This window comes from Seriola lalandi, unplaced genomic scaffold, assembly GCF_002814215.2.
Source record: "Seriola lalandi dorsalis isolate HSWRI2012SDOR001 ecotype SW California unplaced genomic scaffold, Sedor1 jcf7180002054410, whole genome shotgun sequence".
Classification (NCBI taxonomy): Eukaryota; Metazoa; Chordata; class Actinopteri; order Carangiformes; family Carangidae; genus Seriola; species Seriola lalandi.
In genome coordinates, this window is record NW_019524963.1 from 205,975 (window position 1) to 224,921 (window position 18,947).

At 40.4% G+C, this 18,947-nt stretch overlaps 1 protein-coding gene across 1 annotated transcript in view; it reads right to left on the reverse strand.

Annotated features, from left to right (window-relative positions):
* The window catches only part of ano2b (anoctamin 2b), a 68,628-nt gene extending 52,187 nt beyond the window's left edge, over nucleotides 1–16,441 (reverse strand). The window contains exons 1-4 of the mRNA XM_023409953.2: nucleotides 16,400–16,441; nucleotides 12,205–12,585; nucleotides 453–551; nucleotides 76–227 (exon numbers count right to left, since the gene is read on the reverse strand). Of these exons, the coding sequence (XP_023265721.1) occupies nucleotides 76–227; nucleotides 453–551; nucleotides 12,205–12,585; nucleotides 16,400–16,432 (665 nt within the window). The 5' untranslated portion in view covers nucleotides 16,433–16,441. The remainder of the gene's footprint in view (nucleotides 1–75; nucleotides 228–452; nucleotides 552–12,204; nucleotides 12,586–16,399) is intronic.
* Between the last annotated feature and the right edge of the window lie 2,506 nt (nucleotides 16,442–18,947).

The window sequence follows — 18,947 nt, forward strand, 5'->3', positions numbered from 1 at the left end:
GCGTGCGTGCGTGCGTGCGTGCGTGCGTGCGTGCGTGCGTGGGTGTGTGTGTGTGTGTGTGTGCGTGCGTCTCACAGGTGGAGCTTGTCCCTGGAGAAGCAGTGTGAAAGAAACTTGGTGCTCTCATGGTCCTGATGTGGTACTTTGGGCTGAAAAGGTTGATTCATTTTCCTCCACACTGTGCTCATACTGGACCCAAAGCCACTTTCTTCTTTAAGTTCGTAACTCTGATGAAACACACAACATAGAATTAGTCAACAAAATAAAAAGCCCTCACTCTGTGAAAATCTGATATTTACAACGTATGTTTTAGATTTCTGAACCATTTTCTGCAATCAAATTCTATTGTTGCTGCAGAATGTGAATACACTGACAAACAACTACTGCACATGGATCCAAAAACATAGTGTGTGTGTCCACTGCAAACTCGTGCTGACAGGTACTGATCCTACCGTTTTGGTGGGGACTTTAATCTTGAGAAACTCGGCCTCTCGACAGAGTACCGGCCAGGGCGCATGGAGACGAGTGAAGCTGGGGCCGTGGGCCTTCAACTGAAAAACAAACAAAACCTCATGTAAAGTTACAGTCAGGACCCTAACACAGACTAGAATTACCACCTACTGGTTGTATCCCTCCACCAACCAGCCAAGTTGCAGAAAATAGGGTCACAATCTCCCAGCATTAATAATTACAGCATTGAATAATGGTAAGAGGAATATTGCAGAACATTATGATGTCACAGTGAAGTTGACCTTTGAGCATTTGGATATTAAATGGCAACACTACATTTGAGTTACATTGTGTCATAATTATGTATGAACTGATGGACAAAAAAGGTGTTTTGTGAGGTCACACTGTGTCAGGAGTAATGAATTCCCTCTGGGTGTTCCTCATATATTGCATTCACAAGAACATGAGATCACTGTGACCTTGACCTTTGACCACCAAAATCTAATCAGTTCATCCTTCAATGTTTGAAGAAGCTCCCTCAAGGCATTCCTGAGATATCTTGTTCATGAGAATGGGATGTACATACAAACGGACGGACAACCCAAAAAACATAAAGGAGACACGGAGACATAAAAAATACGTCATGTGATCAGATTCAGTGGATCCAAGTTAATGTTGCTTCAGAGCTGATCCTTGTTTCTCTGCCCCAGTAAGATACAAGGCACTCAGCTACATTCCTGTATTGATCACAGGTGCCAGCTTTAACAACGGGAGAACTACAGATGTGATTCCCAATGTTTCCTTATTTCCTGTGCACATGTACTTTAGAGTGTCTGGGTTAAAGTTTTCGACTTAAAAGTTATTTTCTACACACTAAACTTCAATGTTTTGGGGATTATATAAGCAGATTGCTTGGGTAAAACTACCTGTTGTATAAAACTGTCTTCCTCTGTTTGTGGTCAGTCGCTTCTCAGCTGCTTTTACCTCCAGACTTCAAAAGTGGCCTCTGGGAGCTGCAACTCAACATTTCAGACTGCAGGGTACTCGATATACTTCAATTCTGAGCCAGGCATAACCAATCCCCGCCACTAGCCCGACCCACTGAATCACTTTGGCTAACCGGAGTGGCCAGCAGCATCACTCCGGTGTTTATAAAAGATAGATGCAGCCTCTGCTCCTGAAGCAAAGCCTGGAGCTGTTTTCTTCACTGCTTTGTTGTTGCAGCCTGTTCCTGACACACTGGGTACTATACTGTTTCCATCATCATCATCCTCATCATCATCATCATCATCATCATCATCATACAATGTATTTACTGTATGTAACATCAAATTGTGACTCATCTAGCTTGTGATGCTAATGAATCAATGTGCCCACACACTAATTATCATTTAATATAAAGATGCATTAGCGACATTTGATAATTGGTAGCTCCGTTAGCATCCAGAGGTACAGTATGCGAGTGGACTCTGAATATCAGTGCTCTGACAAACCCCCTCCAGGCCCTCTGTGGCTGAATGACGATAAAGAATTTATTGTGTGCGGTAGTGAGACCTCCTCCTTCAAAATCTATGCAGCAGCCATTATGGAGCCGGGTTGCACTGTGAGGGAGAGTGCAACCAGAAATGAAAAGGGAGCAGAGCCAGCAGGGGGGCAACAGCCAGGTAACCTTACCCTCCTCAGACCCCCACCAGCTTCTGTAAGAGGGGGGGAGTGAAAAGAGAAAGGTGGCACGGCAAACGATGGAAACCTGAAACGATTCTCTTTCTCCTCTCTCGACTCCTACTCTCCTGAGATCTTTCACTCCCCCTCACCACCCCTCCTCCTCACATATATTACTGTACCTTCTGCTGCGCGCTAGACACTGTTTCACTGACTGATTGACTGACTGGCTGACTCACTAACTGTCACTCTTACTCCTCTTATATTTCATTATCTTCTCCCACTCTGTCGTCCCCACTGTCCTTTGTCCTACTCAGGGACACAGTGGAGCGGAAAGCCACCAGACCTTCACCTCTCCTTTGTTAGAAAACATACACATGTACAGAAGGGCAAATGTGTGGGTTTGTTTGAATATTTTAACTTGCGTTGATTGCCATTTATATGCAATGGGAAACAACTTCCAAAGTCAACTGAATCAATTCATAATGTATGGAGATTGTAGCCTGATAATCAGATTCAATTGCTATTTTGTTTCACTTCTTTATTCAGTCTGACATTGTGTTCATGTTAGCTGCTCTAACCAATTAGTAAGGAGTGACGAATTTGTTCCACCAAAGTCATTTTCAGTCTAAAGATGCTCCGATCCCTCTTTTTCCTTCTGGTACAGAATCCGATACCTGAACTTACGTATCGGCTGATACCAATCTGTAACCAATGCGTGCCAAAGAAGATTTTAACAGCAGTATACAAATGAATGGACGTCATTGTTGTATGGCAGGGGTATTCAATTAAAATTTTAAGAGCTCCAGTTAGAGGAATATTGGAATGTTGGTAGTGGGGGTTACATATATACATATGTATATATATATATATACACACACACACACACTTCTTTATGCATTTTAAGGAAAATAACAGCTGTAATAACTACATAATAGAAAATTCTAATAAAGTGTTTAATTTTAGAAAATGAAATAAAAATTGTCTTTACTCTACATTTTCTTCTTAAAAGTTAACTCCAACAGTCTCATTTTTATAATAAACCATCTCAGCATATTTCTTTCCCTTTTCTATTCCACTTTCCCCTCTTATTTCTCCAACATCATCTCTCACCTCATCTATCAGTGACCTCTGACTTATAGTGATCGTGGTTACGGTGATCAACAGCTTGTACTGACCAAAAAACCTGGGACAGAATCATTGCTATACAAATGCTGTTTAAATAATTCTCTTACAGTAATCAAGTTGTCATCTTACAGAGTTCATTTTGGTCCTTTCATACATGACAACATGAGGAAAATGAACTTAAAAACAGCCTCCTGCTGCAGCTGTCACATGCTGAGGCTCTCACATTTATTTATCTGACTGTCTCTTGTATCATCACATGACCAGAACTGTAAAGGCTGGAAAAGCTGCGCAGGTTAAAACAGAAGCAGCATCAGGATAGGACAACATCTGGGTCTGACCACTTCTCCTCATAGGTTCACAGCTGACACCCTGGACAGGTCACCAGTGTATCACAGTGCTGCCATATAGAGACAAACAACCATTCACACTCACACTCACATTCACCCCTACAGGCAATTTAGAGTCAGAAATCAACCTAACAGGCATGTTTTTGTATTAACGGAGGAAGCCGGAGGAGGGAACCCACGCCAGCACAGGGAGAACATGCAAACTCCAGATGGAAAGGCCCAAGCCAGGGCGAAGTGGTAGCTGTACACAAAGACGCTGACAGCTGGAAAATGTACGATGAAGATGATACTGACATTTCAATGACAAAAACAGATTAATTCTTTAGATCTGTTGAATAAAATCATCAAAAAGCAAATGACTAAAAAACAGATTTTCATCAAAAGACTAAAACTAAAGCAAAGTCAGTTGCCTGACTTCCACCACTGTTTGCCTTTGCCTGCTTCTGCCTTCGGCGCCTTAATTAAAGTGAACTGTTTCGATCGTTTACTGGCGTCTCTGGGTCGTGCTACTGAGTCCTTCTAAACCTGAGCCGTCAGAACCAGACCAGACGATTTTTAAAATAGTTAAAAGAAAGAGCTGTGGCTTTTGACCGTAGGGCTGCGGGGCTGAGGGGAATAAAAGTAGGGACTCCAGCTCTGTTTGATTTAACCATTGGCCTTCAATCCCTTTCACCATCTGCCATCAACAAACCTCTGGCTCACTGCTCAGGAAGAACACCAGCAGATCTAACTGCAGCCTGGGGACTCTACGTGTGCGTCCTGTGTAGGTCTATGTCACTTGATGTAGAAATAAGCAATGATTTGATCATTGGTCCCCACCCTCGCTTTCTCATCCCCACCTGCAACCACCATCCATTACAAGTTACCCACTCGCTCACTTTCATTTCTCAGCTCTCTCACCCCCTTTTCCCTCCTCCCCCTTCCCTTCCTCCCTCCTCCTCACCCTCCCTTTCCTTTCTTTTTTATCACTCCATCAAAAAGCAGAGGATATAAATACCTTTCAGCCTGGAGAAGGTTAATTAGTAGAGGGATTTCCAATTAGCTTTTTATCTCTGTAGGAGGGGGTAACTAGGACGCAGCCGGGGGCATCTTTGGGAGGGTAGGTGGGTATGGGATTTGAAAGGGTGATCTGCTGGGCGATGGGATGGTCGGGTGGAGAGTGTAGCGGTGAGCAGAGACAAAGTGAGTCAAGAGAAAAGAAAAAGAGAGAGAGAGAAAGATGGCAACAGAGGAATAATGGATCACACGGAGAACTAAGGCAAAGACGGAAAGAGGAAAAACAACATGGAGGCTCTTAGTGGAAGTCAATGAATTCGAGTGAGGGCAGAGGGGGGCTGACATTTAAGGATCTCCTGCAGACCCGCAGGAGGTCGGATGTAGGGATCAACCTGTGTTCAACCACAGGCATTGTGCAAAGCATCTAACTCACAACATTAAAGGAAGCAGCTGTGATGAAGATTGTGCTGCACAGCTGTAACATCTGTTCCAGAACACACGGAAACTCTCTCAGTCTACCACTGACTATTAAACTGTAATTTCATAAGATTTTTTCACTTGAGCTCATCTCTGACAAGTTCTTTGTTTATTGTTGCTGATGTGAAAACATTTTATTTCACTTCATGAATGAAGTCCACTGAGTGAACCTGTCTCCTTGCAAACAAATGTGGGTAAACAGAATTGTCTCTGTGTTTTACTGCATTGTAATAGACTCAAGGTTGTGCACAGTCTTTGTCCCAGTGCATTTTGGGACAGACTCCAGCCACCCCTAAACATGGATGAATCAAGAGAGCTGGATACAGTGCTGCCACTTAGTCTTGCTCCCAGTTCGCCCTACTGGCCACCAGAGGTATTGAAATAAATAAATCCCCCATGGCCCAAAAAGCATTTTTCCCATAGACCGCCATTATTAAACAAATGCCTCTAAAACAATTGGCTGCAAACAATCAAATATCACTTGTGTTGTGAACCTTTCATCCATGGAGGTTATATATTTATAAAACTTTCCCAGGGCTTAAGATATTTCTCTGTGCGGGATGTCATAACAGTGTGAAGTCTATGGGACGAGCAGGAAGTCACAGCCAGCGCCAGCGGGAAAAACACTAATGTGCAGTGAGACGGACGAGGCTGAGACAAACCCGGAGGCTAGAAAAGTTTTTTGGCTCATGGTCGGCACGTAGCCTACTAACACACCCATGCCCTAAAGTGTATGGATGACTAGATGATTTTGCAAAATAAAGTTTGCCATGCCTTCACCTCAAAGTTTCCTGATACTCACATAACATTTAGAATGACCTTATTTTTTGTTTAAAGGATCATTAGAGGGTTGTTAGAGGTGACTGTAGGATCGAACACTGTCTTTTGCATTCACTCTCATGCAAACATATCAAGGGTTATACGCATGAAGAAAAACCTTTCCCTCCAAGAGAGAAATTATGTGTGATATATTTTGTAATCACTGATATTTCTCTGTAACTCATTGTGTGCTGCCTCCCTGTCACAAGTTAAGCAATTTGTGAAGACAGACTCAGAGTCTTACTGGATACTTAATCCTGCTCGCTCTGTTTCCCAAGCCCCCACAGACTGAACTCTTCAAAAGTCCCAGCTCCACTTCTTGAATTAACACCTCCCTCTGATTTAATTAAAAGTGTTCTGCCGGAGGACGTCCCTAAGAGATCGAAGGTCAGCTCAATAATCCTCAGGCACAGTCAACAAGTTTGACATTCAAGCCATTCTTTTTTTTCCCCAGCATCCAATTAATCTGAAGTCAAACAGGTTGGACACAAGCAGGAGAGTTTAGTTCAGTACAATCTACACATTAGTTAAGAAAAACTACAATGTTTAAAATGTTTAATATGTTCCACATTATTTCAGCTACTTTTATGAAATGATTACTCCTAGTCATTTCTAATTATGCAATAACACGTAGTGAACTTATCTAATATTCAGTTGGCCACTTCCCAATATGGGAAATCGTCTGCACTTATAAAGCGTTTTTCTAGTCTTATTGACCTTAGGGTTACACACACACACACACACACACATACACACACACACCAATGATACATCAGGGGCAATTTGGGGTTTGGTGTCTTGCCCACCTTCTGATCAGTGACTCAACTCCACCCCCAGGGCCACAGACCACCCTGACAAGACTGACTGAGGTGTGTCCAAAATTACTTAGTAAAAATAAATAATAATGCAACGGCACTTTTTTGTTGTTACTTTGCTTGTGTGTGTGAAACAAACAGCAGACGGTGAACTCTACAACAAAAAATGGCTAAAATTCCACGGCCATGTCCGATATGCAAAGACCTGGATGAGAATAACAACACTAACCAAGCTGTCACTACGTTCATGTAGTGATTAATCCATTCATTACTGATTCAGTTTCCATATATAAGTGTTATATATGTATATATACAGTATATATAAATATTATATATATATACTGTATGTTTAAGAAAACACATGCAAACAGACAAAACACCAACACATTAATCAATTCACACACGCGCTGCAAATACACACAACAAAGTTAAGTGTTTACAAGGGACAAAAAAAGTGATGAACCCAGCTGATACACACTTGTTGTTCAATGCTTTGTGACAAATGAAGTTAAAAGTATTGAACAATGGATGCATTATAATACATTAATTAGTGCCACGGGTGCTCAGCTCCAAGGCACTAATGCCTCGGGGCATCTATTAATATTCCTCAGGCTTATTATTATTCTTCCGCCAAATTTTGGCGCGTAACTCGTCCCGCAGTTTTGAGAAAACCCGGGTAATATATACATCAGTGTTTCCTCTAGGATTTTTTTCAGCAGTTGTCTTTCTCTTCTTAGAGAAGTATCTGAACAAGATCATCTGAAAATGCAGTCAGCAGTTAAAACATAATGACGTGTAGATATTAGCTTAATGCTATCAATTAGTTTACCCAAGTTAGCGTCACTGGGTTGGCTAATAAGTCTACCTTTTCTCCGGTAATTCGCTGCCTTATTCCTCACGACTACACTTCTCTGACTCTGACCTGGTGCCTGACGTGATGTCACTTTCAAGGCCGCGCTCTCGCGAGTACTATATTCAAACGAGGCTGTTCTCAGCATCAGATTCGATCTACGCCTCGATCCATGAGATGAGATAAGGAGCTATCAGTCAGTCAGCTAATCTCATCCTGGCTTAGGCTCCATGGCCACACTGTCAACAATCTGATTAACACTAGCCCGCAGGCTGCACACACTGCCAACTGGCTCCAGGCCAACACACACACACACACAGTCACATGTATTAGCAAAAGAGGTATCACACACACACACACACACACACATACACACACACATATATATATATATATATATATATATATATATATACCAAACGCTAATCCTGAATATTGGTATGACACGATAGAAATCCAACTGTATTTGAGCTGCAGACGTTTCTTCCGCAAACATTGAACCCTACATGTGAGACCTCACACAAGTTTCCTGTTTTCTAATACTTTTTGTTAGGGATGTAACATTTCACAAACAGCTGCAGTGAGCAAAACTTAAATTTGTGAAATGACTCCTGTTGTTGGAGCCAAAGTGCAGCAGCAGTTTATTTGGTAACAAGTGGAACCTTAACAATAACCACATTTGCACAACTCTGTGGCAGTGAGCCTACAGAACACGCGGACTGTGTGTTCTGCCAAGCACCTACTACTACTACTACTACACACACACACATACACACACACACACACACACACACACACACACAAAGTGAAAGCAGATAAAAGTACACACTGTGACATGCAAGTAGTGGTTGCTACGTAACACACAATCACAGTGAAAGCAATTTGTACATGTCAAAACAAAATTACCCATTAAAGGCTAAATAAGTAAATCGATACAAAGAGGCCAGCACAGCAGCTGTGTTGGCCACAGCAACTAGAATGAGGTCGACCAGTCCTTATGAAACTGTCAGGCCTTTGTATCCTAAACATACAGAATCCCAGTAATATACACAGACCCATATTAAATATGGGTTAAATATGGGTTAAATATGGGACCAAATTAAAGGTCCCATATTTAACACTCTTCCTGTGTTTTATTTGAAGTGTTGATCCATAAGAAGATATATTTGTGGTTTTGACTATATTCTGATGATGTGCAAAACCAGTGTTTTTAGTGGCTGGTTGACATCAGTACGAATCCGTCCATATTAGTAAAAGCTATTGCTGAAGGTTTCCTTTTGTTTTTTGAGAAAACACAGCTATTTTTTTTTCATTGCTTAGGTTTTGCAGGTTTGGTGCAGCTTGCACCATGTTGTGCATTTTTGTGTATTGCCCTTGGATACAAGCTGTTTCTGCCACAAACATCGCTGTATGAAGAATTTCCTGTTAAGACGGCGCTACAGAGGTTTGTGATCGAACTATTCTGGGGTCAATTTTTGAAAAAGATTCCCATCACGCATCAGTCTACCCTCTGGTGAGCTTAAACTTGTCTTTTTCACTGTTTGTCATTGCTGATGCAGACCGTGTTCGCCTCAGGAGTTCTCTAAGCAGAGCCTCCATGTGAAGTGACTGTTAACTTCAGTGAAAGGACCCACATTTGTAAATTCTCAAATTCAAAGTCAAAAAATTATCATTTTGAATATCAAATTGTCCAGTAGCATGGTGCAGAAAGGTGCAGGTTACTGCTTGTTGTAGTGTTTACACACTGACAACTTGAGGACTGACTTAACAACTGAACTTTGAATGGAGTTTTCCACTGTGTCCACTGAGAGCAAATTGAACCAGTACTTACATTTGATGATATTGTGGACGACAATGGAAAACAAAATCATATTTACATGATCTTGTTTCACATTTGTGGTTGAAAATAAATATTTAGTTCATATGCTTCAACTGAATATGCCTTCCTGTATATCTGATAACTGACAATTTATATACAATACAGTCTGATGTATTTTGTTAATTTCATTAGATGTAACTATGCTGCACTGGAGGTAAACAACATACAGATATCTTACTGCGCCTTTGGCTATGACTGTGTCTGCATTTTTTTTTTGCTCAAAAGCTGACAAATAATTAGCATTAAGCTAATGACTCTTCTGGGTTGTGTCTTACACTCTTTTTCATGTGTGTCTGTAATTTGGTCAACAGCAGAAGGGCAAAACATCATGGTACATAAAACTAAAAAGGGAAATAAAAGATACATTTCAAAGTTTAATGGAAACCCCCTTGCTGGTGTAACAAACACCTAAATCCCTCGCAACACACTGAGCCTCACCCACCACTTCCCTCTGCCATCTGAGCCACGTTTCTATGTAGGCGTTCACCTTAAATAGCTGAAGACAGTTATATCAGATCCTGCGTCAAGGTTTATCTTAAAAATCCTGTAAAGTCACTTAAATCTAAAACATATACCCTGTGTATCAAACCACATGTCTGATATTTTAGTCCTGATTACTTCTTCAAGTATTGTGATTGAAAAACTTTACCATAATTGTCTTTCTTGATGCTTTTTCCAAATATCAAACAGTTCAACATCCTCATCTACTAACAAACCAAGCAAGGGAAGGTGCCAGTTTGTACATTTCTGAACATGACCTACTAATGCTCTATAGTTTCTTTAAAGCTACACTAATACATTTTTTGGCTGGCCCAGCCCAGCCACCGGTCAGTGCTACATCTGCAAATGTCAATGACTGACTGACTGACTGACTGACTGAATAAGTGATATAAATGAGTGAGTGATGAAGTTACACGATTGGTCAGCCTGCCATGTGTTGGACTTTTCACATTTGTCCTGCTCTTTGAAGATGATTTGGCAGGAACATTTTTTCTTACGTAAACAGGGGGTGTTTACAGTTGATCCACAACAGTTTTTATCTACTCCATTTCCTCCTATCCTTTATTTACCCCATCTGCAGAAAGTAACAGGCCTTTCTTTTAGGCAGGCCTTTATTTCTAATTCCCTCTGTTTGATATGTACAATTGCTCATAGCAGTATTTAAGTACGAAGACTCATTTTGATAGGCTCCCGTTTGCCCTGTTAAAGTTACTGCATTACACCTTAACTCAACGCTTCCTGTAATCGTTTCAAATTAAAAGCCCTCTAGCTTTTCAGTCAACAGAAGCTCTTTATTTCTTTACACATTGCTTCATTGCTGTACTGATATGCTGCAGTAACTGCATTGTTTCATTTCCAGTTGCTGGTGTTTCTGATTTATTGACCTGCCCACCAATGTCGTGACCCACCAGGATTTCTCCCGGTGTTCCTGATGGCCAGTCTGACTATAGCACAGTGTATAGTGCAAACAACAGTAAAATCAGAAATGGACTTGAACTGTCAGTGCGCATGCTCCTGTGACAGTAGCCTATTTCTTTAAATGTTGACAGAACATTGTGCAGTTACATTTTGAGATTATTTTCTAAATTGAAGTTTATAAATAAGTGTTTTGGCACACCTAGCCAAGTGGAGCTATCCATGGTACTGAATAGGGGAATTAATTCTAGCATGTTCCATTATCATTTAATCTTTTGTTTTGTCAGACCAGGAAAGAAATTCTGCCCTGAACTTATGATTGATATGATTTTGCTGACATCTATACACATTCCAGCCATGTACTAGGTTGGTATATAAAACTACAATTACCTCCTCGTGATTGTATGTTTCCTCCACTCAGACTAGTTCCACGTTACATCCCTGTTTATCTAGAATCATATACAAGAATGTTTGTCAGCGCAACATAACTGGGAAAACAATTCAGTAATATATAAATGTGATAGGACACAGGGTTGCTATCTACTTTCCTCCTTGTTTCTTAACATGTTCGGTATGTTGTGTTAGCAGCTCGTTATGTTTCCCCAGAACCAACAAAAAATAAATCAGGTTTAAGTGTAGAATTTTAACACAACATACATGTCATATCATTTTTGTTATTGTCAAGAAGTTAGTTTATACTGCTAATTTTCATTGAATATTTCATTCCTTTTCTATTCCTTATTCAAATCTTACTCTGTTCATTGTTTATGTAACTTTACTGTTAACAAGTTGGTGCCTGTCTGAAGCCTAAAAATGTTTCATTGATTTGTACACTGCAATGGAACATGACAATGAAAACCTTGAACGTTAAACCTTGAGTACAATGGGCTCTTACATTAATAAATTAGATGTTCCTACACAAAACAGCTACCAATAGCTAATCCAGCACAGTGAATACTTGGGCAACTATAGCTGTATGCCAATGCAGCTGAGAGCATGTTAAAGGCTACTTAAAGCTTTTCTCAGAAGGTGTTTTTTAAGAGTCTTTAAGTGAGATTGAACAGTCAGCTAACAAGCTGCAATTTCTGCAATTTCAAATGCAGATTCAAAATCTTAATTTATGTTATGTCTTAAGTCATGTTTAGGTTTCTTAGTTTCTTGTATGAGCCTTTAAATCCACCTATGAAGAAGAGTTTGCACAAAAATCTTCACTTTCGACTGTATTACCACATGAGAATAAAACATTAGAAAGTAAAAGATGAGCAGCCATTTTAGGAGTAGAGAGGACGAGGACGATGTGGATATTAGTGTGACCACACACACACACACAAATACACACCTACACACACACACACACACACTCACCTCTTTGTCTCTCTCGATTTCCAGGCCAGCCTCCACCAGGTTGGCCTCAAACTCTTGTCTGATCAGATGCATCTCATGGTCAGCCGGCTCCATTGGCTCGTTCCCTCCTGCAAATCCGAGTTCCATGAACACCTCACCGGCGCTCGCGGCCTCCCCTCCTGGCATGCTCACTTCTCTTCCTGCTGCTGCGTCCGAGCCCCCCGACTGGAGAAAGTTGCCATTGGAAACAATAGATAATCGGTCTTGTGAGGTGCCGGCAGGAGCTCGAATGGAACCGTGCCGCCGCTGATGGAAGACCAGAACGTAGTCAACTTTCCGTCGGCCATCAGAGAAGCAAAGGCCATCTCTGTTGCACTGAGGGCTTGAAGTTGAACTCACGACCTGTGGGAAGCCATGGGCAATAAAAGGGGAAAGTAAAATATACAGTATGCACTCACTAAACACAGCAGGTTAACTGCTGTGAGAAAGAAGAAACTAGTCTTCATCATCATACTCCTAAGTCGTTTACAGTGATTATGTCATGGTATAAATGAACAAATACAAACTGTGTAAAGACAGCACAGAGAGCACCTTTAAGCAGCAGTGGAGTTACGTAACAACTGTTTGAATGAACTTAAACATCTACTGCACTGTCAGCACACGCAAACATAAGTGGCTTTTGGCAGGTTCTCAAAAACACTGAAGTGAGAACCTCCAGCAGCAGAGTGGGCAGTCAGCTCACCTTTGGCAGTTTTATTCTTTATTTAGACAGAGAGAAAGTAGAGAGGGAGACTAAACATGGAGGACACAAGAGGGAAAGCTCTATAGGCTCTGGGAGCAGGTTTCTTACTTATCAGCAGGACAGGTTTCTAAAATATGCTGTTATGCATCTATTGTCTATGAAATTCTAACAACAAACAAACAACAATCACAGAAGCGTTGATTTTAGACTGAATTTAGAGTAATAAACGTCCTCTTGCTCAAAACCAGATGAATTGTTGTGTCTGCCTATTGGGCCTCGGCCAAACTAAAGTGCAATATTTAACACAAAAAATAAGCTACTACCCCCAAAGAATTAGGCCGTTTTCAGAACCTCCCCTCACCCACTATGTAGTCCACTATATAGTGAATCAACAATTTTGCAGTGCTGTTCAAATTTTCAAGTGTAAGTTTTATCCACTATATAGTGCATTACAAAACTGTTGCGAGGCACACCAAGATGTCTACAGAAGCTGTAGCTTATACCCTACATTGATTGAGCTAGATAATCATGCATTGCGCGCTGAAAGTGCTGCAGAAGACGAAGTCATCTTGCTAACAGTTTAGGCGCTAATGTTAGCTGCTAGCTAATGTGATTTTATTACCCGTTGAGCCTGGCGAGCATAACACTCCTCAGACGTCTCGACTGTGCAGTGGCTCGTCTCCTCCTCTGTCTGAGCAGCAAGATTTCAAAAATTATTATTTACATGCTCGTCAGGACCATATGTTGAAAACAACACAAGCTTACGAAACAGTGACAACTGACAAAAACGGAGTAAAGATTGCTCTGTCAACACAAATTAAAACATACATAATACATGAAAGATGGGCAAAAATTCTATGTATTTTGCCTAACATGAGGAAGATGCTCTGGTGTATATTTATGCAACTACATAATAATTACGAATATCTGTCACACAACCATTTACCAATTTAACATCCAAGTAGAGTCCAACTGCTGTCTGTCTCCCTTAGTGAGGGAAGCTAGCTAGCTTCCCTGATGAAAATCACAGTTTTTTATTTTGTTGAAATAATAAATAATGCAACAATTCTGACATAAATTAAATGGATAAATAAATGGGCACGTGCCACAAATGAACTGTCAAGCTGAAATCTTAAGCTTCATTTTTCATGGATATTTGATGGTACTACTGTCACTGTGGCTCTGCTAGCTGTTTTGTCTTGCTAAAACAGAATAAATGTTAACAGAGGTTGCTTTATCTATGCTTTAGAGTCCTTTCTTTTTAAATTGCAAGAGAAAATATTTCTCACATTCACTAGAAAAATGCTTATTGTGTATAATGTTAATATATAAAATTTACCTAACCAGCAAACAAGCTGTCACCTCAGACTATAGCAGGGTAGCTCTGTATGACTATGTTTTAAAAAGCAACTTCAAATCCTGTATATTTACATGACTCAAAATCTATTTTAATGCCTCTTCGTATCCCAGTAGCCAAACAGCTAATGTTGTCTAGCTAGCTCACTGCCTTAAAAGAGCTAGCTTAAATTTTCAACTCTGTGCTTTTTCACCATGCTATTAATAACTAATGACTCCATATACATGTCAGAAACATCATAAAATGTACGTTAAGGGACTGACTTACTGGTGTTGTTAGCCAATGTGAAGTGTTCACTGTTTGGATGTCAGTGAAATATGTCAACATGATTTGTTCCAGTGCCACATTAGCAGAGCCCATACACATACATAGTCCTCCCACACAGGTGATTTCACTTTATACTAATTAGGCCTCTTCTAATGACTGACTCTTCTGTGCAACTGTTGGGTGGAGCAGCCAACACCTTTATCACCCACACACAGACCGTGGCGAACATTTCAGACACAGCTATGGAGTTCGATGACGTCATGTAATTCCCAGCATTGCTCTGCCCAATGAGGTCTAATCAGAACTATATACTGTATAATTAACTGTTACATTACATTGTCCCTGATTCTGTTACTCTAGTATGACATTCATTTTATTATATTAAAGTCTTTGTCACAAATTTATTTTGTATATGGCATAATTGTGATTAGTATCAGAAAAACACAGAAGAGGGTGTGTTTATGTCATACGCTGACATAATAAGAAAATACAGTATAATCTAAAGGGAAATGAGCATTTTAGGAAGTATCTAAAAATCTGTATCAGTATAAACTGCATTACCTCCAGGGGATGTGTAGTGGAGGAGTGGCTCAAAATCAAATCCAATTATAAATAGGCTACATAAGGAATTTAGAGGGAAATCCCCCCAATTACAGATATAAGTGGAAGAATGGGTTTAATAAATAGCTATTTATGTTGGAATTTGTGCTCTGTTGGTTTATTTCTGTTAAGGACATTGAATGACCTCTGTGTATGATAATGTGATATATAAATTTGCCTTTGGAAATGTCACCTTGATACACTGCATTTGGGAATGTCCAATCATCCAACCCCTCAGGAGAAAGAAAGAAATTGAGAAACTGGATGTGAAGGACATTATCACAATCTCCAGGATTGTGTTGATAAGGGGACAGAACCCAAATACACATATCAACATATCAAGCGGAGAAGTTTTGGTAATTATAGGCATCACAGCGGCTGCTAGGACCATAATTAGACCCTGGAAAACACCCATGTAATTAGAATTAAAAGAATGAGCAAAGTCCATGATTATAACAGCATCATATATGTCACAGAAACAAAAGTAAGGCACCTGCTTGGGATCGTTTCCAGACTTACATCCCACTTTCTGATAAGACTGCAGTATGAATGTTGGCTCCTGATAGTAATTATCTATGCTGTGGATTTTGGACTTTATTTATTTTGTATTTGGCTTATACCACTGATGTTGCAGGTGTTGTTATGCTGTGAAGAACCAAAGATTTAAAAATTAATTTAGTAACGCTAACACCAATGTTTTCAGAGGTGTGCATTCTTCACATAATTTTAAACATTAAATTTAAACAGAAGATGTCCAAAAATAAAACCCTTAAAACTGTCTATAACTTTGTTCTCTCTACGGTGCAGGAAACATACAAAAGTCTAGAGGCTACTACCAAGAAAAAATAAATAGAATTTCCTGCTCAACAGGACACAAGGTGGCTGCTTCCTCCGAACTCCTGGAACTTTCCCTAAGGGTTCCTGTTTGCTGTTTCACTTTTTATACTGGGAACTTACTGGGAAAATTTGGGTTTATCCTGGCTAGTTCCAAGAAGGTTCCCAGTTGCTTGTGTTGGTAAAAGCTTAACTAATTATCCATTCAAATTATTATTATTATATTTTGTTTAGGTATCTTGAGTTGCTCTATGTTTTCTGTACATCAAGTTAACAGTCAGCTCATAGTAACAGACTCGTGAACACTGGTTTATAGTAAATTGTCTGTTAACAGCATGAACACTCCGGAGGGTCAGACTGGTCACTGGTGGAGCTGCACAAGGCGAGGACGTGGAGAGGGTTACTGTAGTACTTACTGGGATCTTGTCTTCACTCGGGGACATCTGCATGCTGTTGCGCTTTAGAGACACAGAGGGAAGCGGGAGAAGAAGAAGACGAAGCAAAAGAAGAAGAAGAGCAGAGGTGAAAGTTGGCGGTCTCCGCAGAAAAAAACAGCCGCATTCATCATCATCATCATCATCATCACCACCACTTTCATCCCCATCATCCCCACATGACACTGGAGGTCACTCCAGGTAGTCCACAGTCCGCGAGGAGCGACGGCTCCTCTGAAGCACCTTTCATTGTTCGGTTTAAGGAGAATGTGTCAGATTGAGGAGGCAGCAGCCCGCAGAGTCCAGCAGCCTGATCACACGCTGGTGATACACATCTACCCAACTGTGTGATCTGGAGGCTGCCTGCGCACCGCCGGGGCTTTTGGCACGGAGCGTGCCACACTGTAAAAGATGTCCGTCTTCAGTGTGTTGTCAGGTTTGATGCTGAGGCTCAAAATCCCGTTATACTGAACATAATCCACACATTTCTGCCTGGGGACATAGTTGATGAGTCAAATTCCCGTCATCCCTGGCTCTTTTTAGAAGTTGTATTTGCTTCTTAAAATGATCTATTTCTCAAATCACTTGGCTGAAAAAAAATGCAAGTTGAAATGCAATAAAACATGAAACCAACTCAGGCTCCTGTTTTCCTGTTTGTTTCATTAAAAATGTCTTTTCCACTCTTTGGCAGATTAAGGTGGATATTTTTTGCAGTGTGGAGAGAGGGTGTAGCCTTGTTTGCTTTGGTAGGAGCTCACTAAAGACTCTGAGACTTGTCTTTTCACAATGGCTCCACCATAATTACAGAATTAACTGTCTATAAAATGTACTGAAGAATTGCCTTTGTCTCTGAGTCATATTTCTGTTCTGCAGCGGATGGTTCCCGACTTAGTTTTTTAAATTTTTTTAAATGAAGCAAAGTCCACATGTTATGAGTTGTGATCATTTGAAGCAAAGACTGAGCCTTCATTTATTAGATTGTTTCATTTTTTTAAAGGCATGCAGAGTTTCAAGAAACGATAAACATAATTTTGTGTAGCAGTAACAGGCTGTGTATATTCTGTCTTTTCATTTTGATCATCTCATGATCTCCGCTCAGATTTATCTAGGGAACCCTCAGGGTGTACAGGGCTACTCCTTAACAAATAGACCTCAGACACAACTCAAACTCACTGATACACACACAGACACTAACCCCGGGCTCTCCCATTAAACTATTTATAATATCAGCTTTAATTCTCCACTGAAGTATTTTCCCTAAACCAGCATCAACCTTGAAATCACACTTCTTCCTCAAAGTCAATCTGAGGTCAATTTAAACCATCCAAATAGCTTAGGTACAACTTTTATTTAAAAATTATAAGAATAGGCATCTTATTCTCTGGAATCATTTGAATGAGATTTTTTTATACTTTATGCTAACTCATAAAGTGATGCAATGTGATGAAACACATTACACACACAGGAAATATTACATGATTAACTTAGTTTAACAAGTTGCACATTTTTTATGAGCAGTCAACCCAACAGTGTAAACCCCAAAAGTCTTAACCTCAAGCTGTTGGTTTTTTTCTTTTACACACAAACGTTCTCTCCTCCTTTAGTCACCTGCAGCAGACGTTGTGATTCCTCAGCCCGGGGTTCCTCTTTATAAGGTTCAGGTTCCAGGATGCTGTAGGACATGAGGTCCAGTCCCACCCCAGACATTTCCCTGGTCAGGTGGTAGAGGGCTTCGCTGTGGATTGAGGAAGACTCGCTGAGTGCCGTGGCCACTCGGCTGAAGCCCGCACCATTGGTCCATGACTCTGAAAGACATTTATTTTGGAAGTTAAGTGGAATACAAATGATTACAATCCACGGTTCAGCATCTTGACTGAACATCTAAATCCACAAGAGGCAACTTCACGCTGCGGAATCTGTTTATCAGAAATTATGTATCACTAAAACTCTTAGAGCTGGAGGTGGTACAGAGGTACAACCACAAAGCAGTGAGTTTAGTTTACTCTGTGATTTCACACCAGGGACCAAACACAAAACTGAAGCAAGGTGAAGCTGCAGCTTCTTGGATGATTCACTTGTATTGATTCAGGTGTATTTTCACATCTTGTCTTTACCAGCTTTCTTTTATTTATCCACGCAAAGTCAAACAGTGGTACAATGTAACATTTACTGAAGGACTTAGTTACTACATGACAGCTATAGGTGCAAATTGAGATTTTACATAGAAAACATGAAAAACAATACTTCAAGCTAGCCCCACTGTGACATTGAAATAATACAATATATAGTGTATATAATTTAACACTCAATGGAGCATTTTTTTCTTGTTTGCTTATTAACAGTGACTGAAACAGGGGCTAAGGGCATCAGAGATGAAGGTAAATGTGTCACACTCATACAGGGCTTTGCACCGGTGGCTCTTCTCCTTGCAGTTCTCTGTGATCACTTTTTGCACTCAGATCATTTGGTGCATCATCATGTTTCTCAATTTTTAAATTTTCACGGTTCCATGCTTTGCAGTTCCATAGAT